At 37.1% G+C, this 14,093-nt stretch overlaps 1 protein-coding gene across 3 annotated transcripts in view; it reads left to right on the top strand.

Moving 5' to 3' along the window:
- The window catches only part of SLC12A1 (solute carrier family 12 member 1), an 86,464-nt gene that overhangs the window by 2,499 nt on the left and 69,872 nt on the right, over positions 1 to 14,093 (top strand). Inside the window, exons 2-4 of one of the 3 annotated variants that reach the window (XM_034994855.1) lie at positions 8,089 to 8,223; positions 8,379 to 8,454; positions 12,915 to 13,010. In XM_034994855.1, coding sequence (XP_034850746.1) covers positions 8,089 to 8,223; positions 8,379 to 8,454; positions 12,915 to 13,010 — 307 coding nt within the window. Of the gene's footprint in view, positions 1 to 8,088; positions 8,224 to 8,378; positions 8,455 to 12,914; positions 13,011 to 13,543; positions 13,640 to 14,093 lie in introns of all 3 variants that reach the window. The other 2 variants (XM_034994853.1, XM_034994854.1) reach the window with 2 other exon arrangements.

Here is a 14,093-nt window from a genome sequence, read left to right on the forward strand (position 1 = left end):
GGATCGTAAGACTGAGCCCTGTGTTGGGCTCTGCACTTAGTGCAGAATCTGCTTGAGATTCTCTCTCCCTCTCTCTCTGCCCCTCCTGCTCGTATTCTCTCTCTAAAATAAATAAATAAATTTTAAAAAAAAAAAAATTAGGTTTAGGCCCAATGCCCTGAATAATCATTCTGAATGAATGAGTATAGTAATAGGTCACTGTAATAAGTAATAAGTAATTTGACCCTTACTTACCAAGTAAGTAAGGATTTTTATTTAAAAGGCAAAATATACACTGATAAAATATTTAACAACTACTAAAAAGTAGTTGTTACTTATTGTATAAGTAACAATAAGTTGTTACTTATTACTTATTACCGCTGTAATAAGTAATAAGTAATAAGTAATTTGACCCTTACTTACCAAGATACCTCATCTTGATTAAATGGTACTGTGATATCCACATAGCTAAATTGGGAGCAGAATTCAAATACAACCATGGAATCCATATTCTAGTGTTTCTAAAACTGTAGGGCCCAGTTCACCTCTCCACATGTTCTACTTCTGTGCTATCCTTCGGTAGCAGACATGAACAATCCAGGCCTTCTTCAGTTCATCTCTTTCTTCCTTGTTAGTGAATTTGATTCTACTTTCCCCTGCTTAGAACCATAAAAGATAAAGATCTATAGTGGAATGTAGCTATGCTGCTCCCTCCTCTGGCCCTTGACATTTTTATGGTGGTCCCTCAAACTACAACTAGGAAAAATCAATAGAGCAAACATTGTATAATAATACTCAGACACATTATAGATTTTGTATGTAAAAAATTATAAATGATAATGCTTACTTAAACAATTTAAAAGTGGGAAGCAATTGACATAGTACGAGTGACATTTTTTTTGTACCCATGATTCTAATGCTTTAAAAAGCCATCTAGGAATGATACATTCATACTACATGACAGAACATATTTAGACAGAACCTATTTGTATTTTGTGCAAATCCCTGTTATAACTTCCAAGTCAGAAAAAAAATTACATGAAAACGTTTTCCTAATAGTTGAAATGAAAAATAGGTTTGAAAGACATTATTTCAAGTCTCTACCTTAACTGAAACTCTAGGAGTGATACTTATTGACAAAATTTGTAATCCCGATGATTTGAGATCATCGTTGAAGAAATCTTTTCATTTTCTACGTAGTAAAGAGCTAAATGCCTATACGGGTGGCTATGAATCATGGATTTACAAAACTTTAGTCAAAAGCAGGAAAATAATGACTCCATCCTTTACTTTCTCTGCAATATTATACAAGCTACTTAACTTCAACTGCTGTTGTAGGATGTTTGTAAATACTAGAGTTTATATGCATGTAAAGTCTAGTACGTTGCCTACAATGGTTAGAAACCCAGTAAATGGTTGTTGATGATGATGATGGTAATTTTTATATTAGCTGATTTTTATTTAAAAAGCAAAATATACACTGATAAAATATTTAACAACTACTAAAAAATGTATGATGAAATGTCTCTTATCTAATATAGATCTCCCATTATTCTCTGCAGGACTGTCATTATTGTCAATTTCTTATAAATCCTCCCAGAAATTTTCTATGCCTATACAAACATACAAATATATCTATAAGTATCTATATTCCTATCTAATTTTCTGTCTGTCGTTTTTTACAAACACATATTGAAACATACTTTACACATTGTCCTGCAATCCACTGTTTTCACTAAATAATATACATTGGAGTTCTTTCCATATCAAAACATGTATAATGATTGTTGGACGTCTGACAAAAAAATCTGGTATTTTTACTTTGTAAAAATAATTCTACTTGTAGTGTCCAGAATAATCCTTTGGCCACCTTTTTATACACAGTTCCTAACTACAGGGTTAACCAAAATGAAACTCCTTTTCAGCCTTACTAACCACATTGTTGTTAGCATTTCAGAAAAATATAATCATATAGAAATCAGGAAAATATACAGCCTTTCTGTCAAAGTCAGCATTCTCGTGTCATTGAAATAAACTGTCTATGAAGAGTATAAAATGCTATAAAAATTAAGATAGAAATATTATTTTTAAGGAAACCAACCATTTACAAACTCTTCCAAAACAAAGACAATGGAATGACTTCACACTGGGGCCAATAGGCTGTTATTGACAAAAAGTAATTTGTGAGTAAAAAGCATTAGGAAAAGTAATTTGTGAATAAAAACCAATACACACACTCTGGTGTAAAAACAAACTTTTTATTGAGAGTTTTTTATGTATCAGACGGGGTGCTCACACTTGGCAAATTCTTGTTCAGACCTTAGAACAACCCTTCAGGGTAGGTACTGTTATTATTGCTATCTTATAGATAGCAAAGTTTTCATAAAATCCTATGGATCCTTTAGAAGAGAAAACAAAAACTTAAGTCAATACACTTCCAAGGTCAAGAAGCCAAGGTCATGTGTCTAATAAGTTGAACCCATGTCTGCATGACTCCAGAGTCCATGTTCTTTATCAGTACTTTCCATCCCCATAGCACTTTGCCTCAGCTCACTTGACAGCTACAGGAAATAGTGGAATTCAGGCTCAAAGAAGAAATTGTATTTCAGTCGTGATGGGCAGAACAGGAGATTCTGATTCCTTTCTTGGGGACTGTGCCAAAAGATCACGTTGCTTCTCCTACAGAATTAATTGTAGGTCTCTTTTCATTGTCATCATCAAAAGCATTTATTAGCCTTTTATTTATAAGTGCTGCTGTATAAAGTGAGTTAAAGAGATTTGATTTCTACTCTTCAGAATTTTATTTTATATGTCAAATGACATTGTTATGGGTAGAAATAAAAGACATGTAGTCAAATATACAAAACATTAAACATTAAACAAATAAACAAACATTAAGCCAATGTATAAATGCTTATATTCTGTAAAAAGACAAACAAAAGTATACAAATGCATTCTCTGGAAAATAATATTTTCTAAAGTGTTTCAAAGTTCAAATTTGGAACTTCAGCATTCAAATTGGGGATATCCAAAATTAGAAATATCACCAAGCCAAATAAAATAGACATGAAAATTGAGGCAATAAATGCCTTGAGGTAAGGACAACGGCCACCCCTAAAATATTTGTTGGAGTGAAAATCTGCAACTAAAGACTCATTCTAGTATTTGCTAGAAGTTTTAGTTGTAGTCTTTAGTATTCAGTAATAGATGGTGAGTAAAGAAGGAGTTCCCTTGAAGTATATGTGGAAAATATTAAGAATCTTTTGGTTTTATCTTCTTAATGCTGTTTATTACACACATAGCCACCTTTGGCCTAAGTTATTAAAAATATAAGTCAATTTGCATGCGAGCTATGTGTTTTCAGATACAGTAAAAATACTGTGATTATAAATTGTGACCATTGGTAGTAATTTAGAAGCATGGTTTATAGTAACTGTCAAAACAAAACAAAACAAAAAACCCTCATTTTCATAATTTAAAATACTCCCCTTTATCGCAAAGGGCTAGTAATGTACAACCATAATAATGTTGATCAATAAGATATAGAAATGTGATTAGACTCAGACTTTTCATTCTGAAATGAACCTTAGGAATTATCTGATCCTTAATGGGATTGGTTTAAAAAAAAAAAAAATCCCAGGATTGTAAGACGTTTAAGTAGAATAATATTGGCCATATGTTAATAATTGTTGAAGTTGAGTGATAGGCACAGGAGATCTATTTATTCTCCCTACTACTGCATATATTTAAATATTTCAATAATAAAAGAAAGTTTAAAACAATTGGGAGGGAATCATGCAGTCCTAAATATTTATGGAGCTATTTCTCAATGATGGCCTAAGATTTCTATCATCCTGAGATTAAAGGGTGAAACCTAAAAACATGTATAGCAGCAAATATTATCTAGTTAGAATTTAAAGAATAAACATACTTATTTCTTTCTTCTTTGATGACAGCTAGAAAGGTATGTGTCATTTTTCTGGGGTCTGTAAAATCACACATTTTATATTAAGTAAAATAATTTATGTGATTGAAGCTTCACTAGTTTATCAATATTGGAGGGGAGAAATGGCCTTTCTTTCTTTCTTTCTTTCCTTTCTTTCTTTCTTTCTTCTTTCTTTCTTTCTTTCTGATGCACTTTATTTTACCTTCTCTGAATACTTAATGCACAGGTGAAACTTTTGGTAAATAAATAATCATTCTCTAAAGCTATGCAATTTAAAATGCATTTACGAAAGGTGGTGGGTCATCATTTATGGTAATGGAGTGTGAACAAAAAATTAATTCAAAGTATGAGGGAAAAAACTGGTTTCAGGCAGCAATCATAAAACTTGTAGTCTTTGAGACTTTGGTCTCAAGAACATGTACCAGCCAGAAGCCTGCCAGCCACTGGTTATAGCTCACAGCCATCAAGTGCCCACAAACCCTCAACCCAGTCTTTTCAGTACTTTGATGATAAGTTGACTTTATAATTGCTGTATGGGCTTACAAAGGAGGCATTTATTAAAGAGTGAAACCAGGTTTTGCTTTGCCATGTTAGAAGAGAAGATGACAAACATAGAAAAATGATTTTGCCTTAGAGTAAATTACTTCAAAGTAAGATTTTCAGAAAACCCATTGGATTTATCCTCCTTGGCAGTATCCAGGAAAGGTTAAGTAACTTGCTGGAGGACACACCCTGAATTAATTGCATAGCTGAAACCAGATTCCAAGTCTCCTAGTTTATATGGTGCAGTGATTTTTCAGCTCCTGTTAAGAGAGTAAGCAATGGAAATGGATTCTATACTTATAAATTTACTACAGTCCTTTATAGTCAAATGAAGAAACACACTTAAAAGTTTTTTCCCTTCTATGGCATAAATACATTAAAAACTTTGAAACTCTAGCAGGCTGAACATATTCACCTAAGAAAGAGTTGAACATCCTACATTGACTCTATTTTGAATAGTTTTAAAAAATTATTGCCTTACTAACTTCCATTTATGATGAGTTCCCTGACATGCCCTCATAGACTATTCCTTTTGCTTCATATTGTGATGTCCTAGTGATAAATTGAAGAACTGCTAAACTGTGCCCAGAAGGGTATCTACCAGATAGAAATGTCCATTTAAGGGGAAATTTTAAATATCTTTTTCATCCTTTAGCCTATTTTGTAAGATATTTTTTTACGATCATTGGTATTCTCATTAATCCGGATGTAAGGTTCACAGTTACCTCCGGTGTTCAGCCAGGAGCAAAGCAATTTCCTAGACCAAACCCTGAAGTTCAGGTTTAATCAGAAAACATAGGTTTTATTCCCAAGATTGCCTTTAAAAAGCAAGCGACTAGGGCTCTGTCTCATGGGATCCCCAATTAACCGAGGAAAAGGAAATTGCCTTCTCCCTAAATGAATAGTTGCTGATAGTCTGGCCATGGGATCTTGATTAACTAGAATATTGACAATTTTAAAAGTTTTTCTCAAATCAACTCAAATAAATGAATTTCTTAACCAAATAATCTCTTCAACATTCATGGGCATTTTAACACATTCCTCAATTCTGTGCTCTCATTGATTTTCTAGTTACGGAAAATGAAAAGTTCCATCTGAATCACTCAGCTGCCTTATGAGGATAGAATCCATTCAGAGAAAAAAATCGAATTTTTAATTGCCTGGAGAAAAACCTCAAATGTTTCATCCATCTGTAATAGAATGCAGTGTATATAGACAGGTGCGCTCCAATATAATAGCCGCAGCCACACATGCTGCTCTTTTTTTTTTCTTGAGCCCTTGAAATGTGGCTAGTACAAATTGAGATCTGCTACACACCAGATTTCAAAGACATAGTGTGAAAAACAAATGTAAAGTGTCTCGTTAATATTTTTTATTGATTTCATGTTGAAATAATATTTTATCGAAGTCTCCTAAGTAAAATATATTATTAAATATATTATTAAAACAGTCCATGATCAGATTCCTCCTCCAAGGTGGGATGCCACCATAGTAATGAATTATTGCCAACATTAAGAATATGATATTGTACAAAAGTTAAGTACATTTTTAAAATTTAAGGGTCCAAATCTGAACCCAAATTATTTTATTAATTTCCTTTTACTTTTTTAAAAGGAGCTACTAGAAATTTTTGAATTACATACATGACGTGCATCTCTAGCTGGAGTAGATAACTGGTTTCTGCCCTGCTCGTTCAGCCTCAATTTCTGTGGACTTTGATTATCTGTATGTTACACTGATGTGAACATATGATGTCAGCTTTCAATTATCTGTACAAATAGGGACTGAGAATACTTAGAATTAAGATATTCCTCATGTAATTCACGACTAAATTTTAACTCTTGATTTCACTCAATTTTACCCCCAGTGCTTTAGGAAAACAGTAAGATGATCGGATTTGAGATTCATTCTCTTCCCCCTTCCTTTTTAAATGTGGGTTACACACAGGAAACAAGGAGAAATGAAATACGCAACAGGGATGGAAGAGAAAAGAAATAGGAGGCAAGGATGGATAAGAAATGAGGTCATCTGTTCTTAAGTGGTAGAGAGCAGGCAGCCTTCAAATCCACTTTATGGATTCAGTACTGTCTTTTGATGACCTGCTGTATGGTAGGCTCTTGTTTGGCATTGAGGAGGAGTAGCCCATAACCTCCAGTTAATATACAATGACTTACCACATTGAATTGCACTGGTTACCCAAGTGTCGTACTAGTCAAAAAAAAAATCTTGGGGGAAAACAAAGTTGGAAGAAAGCTTTATTTACATAGAGAAGTAGAAGAACATGGAGACGAGAAGTCAGTCACTTGGAGCAAACAGCCCAAATTAGAGTTAGCTTACAGTGGGTATGCTAATGATACATCAAAGCCCAAAGAAGCAATCAACCTTGAGCATAGCAAGGACAAGAACTTTGATCACCTTCAAATAAAGTCCTTACAATAAATACCGAATATTTATTTCACACCAGTCCCAGTTTAGAGGGGGGAAAATTGTCCTTGTCTGAGACTTCTTAGCTAGGAATGTGGGAACACATCATCCCAGCCTTAAACTAATTTAGACCACTTAAATAGAATAAAGTTGTTCTTTAATAATGGTAATTAAGATGTCCCCAGTGTTTCCACCCCTTACTGGAAAAGATTGTTTTGGGGGAACTCAGTGGGTAACTCAGTCTAACCATTGGAGACAGGTAGGTGCCAGATAGGCTAAATTAAGTGGGTGCATCTGAAATTATTCAAAGTCATATCTAAAAGAGAAATTAGATTTGTTCTTAACTTGAGAGAAACAGAGCTATTTCCTTCCCCCATTAGATCCAGATTATCCTACTGACAAGGAAGGTCTTCAAAATCAGGTCACAAAAAGCCATAAATGAGCTTTTGACATTTTTTATACAACTTACTTTTTATTTCTACTCAGCCTACCTTTTTAGTAGTCAGTCAGTCATGAGACTTCTTACCTTTGTACAATACTACCAGCACATCCAGCAATTTTCAGGCAAAGACATATCGAATCTGAAACTTCCTCTACAGGAATAGCATTCTTGTCGCCAGATACTATCTTTAAATCTTTTTAGAACTGTAACCCTTTTCTTCTTGTTTTTAAAGAAAACGCTTCTATGTGTTCTTTCATTCAATCTTCTTAAAGATGATGATTAGAGAAGTTTTATTATCATTATTTTAGATGAATAAAGTGAAGCCCAGGGAGGTTAATGGAAAGAAGTCCAGATAGTCCACATCAATGAGATTAACCTCTTACCATGCCTCAAAGACTCATTCACTTTGATAGGCTTTCCACCACCCTGCCTTTAGTTTCTTTTTCTCTCTGTTCTCTTTGTATTCTGAAGGTACCCAAATCTAACCGTTTTTGTTTTTTAGGTAATATTTTCACCAGTAGAAGAACTGCCCAAGCTCCTTTACCACCCTTGCAGTCTTGCTGTGCCTGAAATCACTCACAAAACGAACCCATCAGCTCCCAGGGCAAAAAGATAATTATCTTATTCAAATGCTAGAATATTCCTCTTTTGCATGTGTTCTAAAATTTTATGTCAATTGTTTTGATTTGGCTTTGAACGTTTTATGGATCCCTGCATTGACCAAATACTGTTTTTGCTACCTGTAAAAATGCAGAACGTAGCGGTGGCGCCGGGTTTGGCCGACAGGGTTGCTAACGGTGATGGGATGCCTGAAGATGAAGAAGCCGAAAACAAGGAAGGGGAGGATAAAGCCGGCGCTGTGAAGTTTGGATGGGTGAAAGGTGTGCTGGTGAGAAAGCTCCTACGTTTCCAAATGAAATCTGTTTGTTCAGTGTCCTTGGGGTTTAAGTGTTGGCAAAGCCTGGACACCAGAATTACAGACAGGGCTGGGTTTTGCCCCACTCTCATGTCTCACATCCCTTTCGATGCTCCTTCAACCCACAGGTAAGATGCATGCTGAACATCTGGGGTGTCATGCTCTTCATTCGCCTCTCCTGGATTGTTGGAGAAGCTGGAATTGGTAAGCAGGTTTCCCCATGCCCCTTATAGAGTTTTCAATGTCAGTGATAAACTCCATAAGCAACTTGTTTTGACCATTAATGCTAAATGTGAGACAGAGGTCACAGAAATAATCTGCACTCCAGCTCTTTCACTTTGCCTCTTTGACAATGTTTGTCAGAGAGGAAAGGTGAAGCGTTAACTTCGGGGAGGCTGGAATTTTCCAGCTCGTTAACCAGATAAATGCTCAAGCAAGTATTTCTATCTTTTCATTGAGTTTTAGGTGTATAGATATATAGAGACACATATATTTGAAATAGTACTATTCCTATTGGGAGATATACTGATATTTGTGCATTCCCCCCTTATGATTTTGGCAAAATTTCACTCAACAAAAACAGTTTGTGGGAAAAGTGGTAACAATGTGACTGGACTAATGCTGAATTAGTTGAACATTTTCCAAAGAAAATAATTGTGTTACTTTCAGGTACCAGTGGTAGGAAAACAAAGGTTAATAAAATATTGCCAGATAGAGGCTTAAAAATAATAGATAAAATTACTAAGATAACATATATAACTATTACTAATTTTTCTAATGGAAAATGCATGATGTTGAAATTATTTCGAGTGATCATTTGATGTTTTTAAAGATGATATTTTATTTAAAATATCATTTCCCTTGGCAAACCTTTTTTTTTTTTATCGAGAGTATACTGGTAAAATTTATATGAAAATTTTATTTGAATTTTATCAAAGTTCCTGATTTAATGCGATAAAAATTAATGATGTTCTACCCTGTATATGGGAAATACATTATAGATCCACTTTTGGAGAAGACCTATAAATCATTACTATCAAGAACGTAGAGGCTCAGATGTGCTTTTAGATAACTGCTCCAGAATGTATCTCAAATCACATTCAAAGGTACTTCATCCTTATTTACTGCCTTTGCCACTCAAAACATACTGAACATCACCAGAAGACTAACTCGCAACAAGAAAGGGCCGCGCTGTAAATTGAAACACTGGAACCAGTTCCCATCGTTTTTCCATGTTTCATGTTTGGCAACTGCTGGGTTCCTGACAAAGGGCAGCTTGCCAACTTTATGATGCATATCAAATGAATGCTTATAGCCGCAGGGTCCAAAATAAGTATATGCTGTTTCATGGAAAATCTGCATCTTAATATTGCCAAGTGTTTGCTCCAGGGTTTCATGCAAAATTAGTTTTTTAAGGGCAGTTTAGTAACTTATTGAGATCATCAAGCAACATTACTCTGTTTGGAGGTGTGAGTGTAGCCAAGGGCAAGAGTAATTCTTTCTAATGCAATTTATTTAACATCCATGTGTTTGGGCAATAATCTGAACTTTAATCAGATCTTACATTATTCTTCTCAGTTTCACGCTTATTACAAAATTGTAAAATATGAAGAACCCTATCTTCAGTATTATACCTTCAGACATCAGTATTGTTTTAATAAGGACTTTTTATTTAAGTAGTCCTATTCTACTTTAAATGGGTGTCTAGCAGGTTTTCCTTTGAATGAAGGTTTGTTTGTCGTGGTTGTTTTAGTTCTCAGAAAGTAGACTTTAGTGAGTCGTAGAAACTTATTACCACCCTTACTCAGTTTTACTGGCCTTTGCTGTGAACTTAAAGCTAAATGAGCTGATTAAGTCACCTTCTGGGTCCCATTTGGAGTCCCTTTATTAGGTAAGAAAAGAAGCAAACCCAAGTAGTTTCTCCTTGTTGTGGGGATAGTTTGGGGAAGAAACCTGAATACACTTTCAAGAGGAGACCCTGGGAACAAAGCCAGAAGGAAGCTGGAGCCACGAGTCACAATAGCTATAGCCCTTGGGTAACTGTTCTAGCGCTGTGAGTTTGGGCTCTCTTTTCGCCAAAAGCAAATGGTAGAATAAGCCACGAATGCCATTGACTTGTTCTTCTCTGTCTCAGAGACTTTGGCTGGGGTAAGATAGTTTCTAATAAACATCAGGCATGGAAGAAGGGTATGAAAAAGGTATGACCTGAAGCAAGTCATTTATACTCCATGAGCTTCATTTTCTCATCTGAAAATGAAGGAGCTGGATTAATTGTTTCCCAGTCAATTCTTTGCAGATAAAGCTAAAGAACCTTGCTGTCTAGGCAGACACAAATTGAGATAGGCTAGGGTAGTGCAACAGTCTTCAGACTGTGGGGTGCCTAAGAATGACCTGGGAAGTTAGGTTACAAAACCACAGAATCCTGGGATTCACTTTGAAAGATTCAAACTCAGTGGGTCTGGGCATTTTTAATAAACACCTCAGGTCTTTCCTGAATTAGGTGGTTCAAGGACCTCCCTTGGAGAAAACTACAACCTGAGTGTTCTCGAAGCTGCCTCTTGCCCTGGGATTTTATGTTTAATTGTGAGAGGAAAGCAAATCCCTTGCTGTTTAAATGTATAAAACTTTGTTCCAGGATTTCAAATGGTTTACAGAAATATACAGAATGCAAAAGAATAAATAAGAATTGCTGGGAAAATAGAAGCAAAGGGAAAATAAGGGTAGGGGAATAATCAGAGTAGGTTTAATGTCCTGAAATGCAAACTATATAGTTCTGTATAGTTGCTGGGGTGAGCTAAACATTTGACATCAAATGTCCTCAAAACAAAATCAGACGGAAAATAATGTGCAGAAGATAAGATGAAACTACCTGTAGGGGTGCAAAGAACTGAGGCCACATGGTGATGTAGAGGTGATGTTCACCACAGGATCCCTGCAATAGATTCGAAGAATTTAGTGCAACTATTTCTTACAACACCAAACTTTGTCTGTAGGGACTGAAGCAATATGGTCGAAGTTTGCATCTCATGCCTACAATTAACCTCTTCCTACTGCACTTCAAACTGTGAAATAGCCTCGAGACTTATTTTAGAGCCAGGATATAGCCAGGAGCATCAAGAGAGGCAGCCTCCAATGCCTTGTTTCTATTTCTCTCTGTCCTTCCTCTCCTTCCACTTCCCCTTCGCCCAGGGCATGGCCAGAGAGATTACAGCCTCTCTTAGACGACTACTGTTCTAAAAACCCCGGGAAGCAAGACAGCCTGCCAACAACAATTACGAAGCGTCCACTCTATGTGGGGGACCATACCAAACAGACCCAGGGTAGAGCGTTCTGGCTAGAGCCAGGGGGATTTCAGTGCCTGTGACCCCAAACTTCTTTCTGTAACACTGGCAACAGACAGCCTAACAGGAGAAAAACAATCGGAAGTTTATTAACTTAGGCATCGTGTGTACACAAGGGAAGACTCAGCAATGGGTAACTCAAAGAGTGGGCTTACATAGCATTTTAACAAGAGAACAAGACTTTTTTTTAGAGAAGTCACAAGACAAAGGGAAAGGACTGAGTTTCTAGGGTGGCAGATTGTGGGGGCACTAACGGAAAATAAGTAAGTTTGTTAGGTAGGTTCCTCCAGCTGCGAAGGGCCTTGAATTGGCTCTGCTGATGAACTTCTGTCCTTGCTGCTATAGAGGAAAGTGGATCCACTTTACAAACTTACGTCTTGTTTTGAGGCAAATAGGGGGAAGTATCTGCTTTTTTTCTGTTGCCTTTAGCTCAAACTAATCTTTCTGCTAAAGTGGTACATTTCGGGGTGGCAGATTCTGCTACCCTTCAGTATCCTCTTGTCTGTGTGCTTCCTGAAGCTGACAGCAGCCTTGCCTTTCTCTGAATTCAGGTTTATCACTTTCTGCCTCCTAGAATCATTGACCTTCTGCACCATAAGATCCTTGAGGGCGGTTTTTTTCATTTCATTTTATTTGTTCCTTGCAGTTCTCTTGCTACCTGACACCTGGCTGGATGTATAGCAGGCTTTCAATAAACAACAGTTACAGCTATTGTGGACATGGACCAAAAAGCAGGGCCACTGACTGTGTACCCGTGTTCTACTCACTGTGCTGGCCACTTTCCACACGGATTCTTTCTAATTCCATTGCCATGTTTGGCTCAGAAAATGAGTAACTTGCCAGAGGTCACGTAGCCAATAAATGAAAGCGATTCCATTTGATTCTTTCCACTTTATTCATCTGCCAGATGAACAATTTGTTATATTGTATGTAATTTTCCACTCCCACACAACCAAATGGACATAAAAAGATAGTTACCTGGAAGGATGAACATTTACTCTCCAGTTACATGAGCGGCTTGGAATTGTATGGACCAATTATTATGTTTGTAGGTGTCTAGAGCAGCATAAAAAATGGGGTTCCTATTAAATTTTGACCAGCCCTCGTTGTTCAGTTGTGAGCAAGTCTCGCTGCACATCTCAGCTCTTCGGTTTCTAGGCAGAAAACTTCAAAGCTGAGCATTTACTCTGGTGATTTCCAGGCCAACTTGTTAATTCCAATGTGGTCCTTTGGTGGTTACCCTAGATTTGCTGGCTTTTATGTAAACGATCTAATGGACTGTTCCACTCTTTAATTGCCTTTATTTTTCCTCTCTCAACTGAGGTCTTGGTGTGATTATCATCGGCTTAGCCGTGACAGTGACTGGTATCACTGGTTTATCCACCTCTGCTATTGCCACAAATGGATATGTCAGAGGAGGTAATTAAACTTGTGACCTGCACGATCATTTGTAAGGTAAAGGCAACCTAGGCTCAGATAGTCCACCAGCTGACCTTTCTGGAGTGTTTTCAAAGGTAATCCAAGTTGGTTCCTTTTTTTCCCCTCCAGGCAAGAGAGATGCAAGAAAAATGGGGAAGGATTTAACCTTTGTCAAACCCCCAACTTTCTCATGCAGGTTCCTCTCAAGCAAGCGAGAAGGTCAAATGTCATGTTTTCTCTTTTCGCAGCCAGGGTAGTTTGTCTCCCAGGACACCAGCATAAGTCAACTTTTCCTTTCCAGGGCCGCATTTTAGATTGTGTTTACTTTTGGAAACCATCCTTCATCGTAATGAGTAGGCCTCGGACTTGATCTTTATGCCAGGCAAACCTGTTTCTCCCGAGCACAAAGCAACTCCCCTGGGGCCCCAGGCGTGGACGTGAAAACTTAAATCAGAGGCAGTATAGTTTGCAGCAATAGGGAATCCAAGTAAGAAAAGTAAAACGTACTATCTTTTATCTTTCATTGCTAACAGGTCTTGGAGTTCTCATAATTCTTCTTTCCACCATGGTAACTTCTATTACTGGGTTGTCAACTTCTGCAATAGCGACTAACGGGTTTGTTCGTGGAGGTAACATTTCTAAGATACCTAATGCCCTCATCGCTTGCCACGGGTAGGAAAAGTTTTTATATACTTCTCTTTGACTGGAGCAAGCAAGGAGCCCACTGAGCTTGACGCCAGATGCAGAAGGAAACCTAAGGTACCGTGAGCTCAGTCCTGGTCCGCGCCACTCAGATCCCACTCAGCTGTGGGATCTCCTCTAATGGAACCCTCGGGCACATTGCAGCTCATGGTTTCCAGGTGCTCAAATTCCTCCGGCGAATGTTTTCTTTTTCAGGCCAGTCTGCAAACCCCTTGCCGGTGTCTCTGGGGAAATGATTCCTGGACATGGCGTCAATTTTAAAGTTTAGTGCATTTCAGGTGCTTCCGAGACCTTCATGGACTGGGATCTTTTAGAACATTTCAGGTTTTTCATGGGGAGACTGACCCTTCTGTGACAAGACTCAGACCGCCGCCTCCTCAA

The sequence above is a fragment of the Mirounga leonina genome, unplaced genomic scaffold (genome assembly GCF_011800145.1).
Source record: "Mirounga leonina isolate KUSES-001 unplaced genomic scaffold, KU_Mleo_1.0 Mir_91, whole genome shotgun sequence".
In the NCBI taxonomy this organism is placed as follows: domain Eukaryota; kingdom Metazoa; phylum Chordata; class Mammalia; order Carnivora; family Phocidae; genus Mirounga; species Mirounga leonina.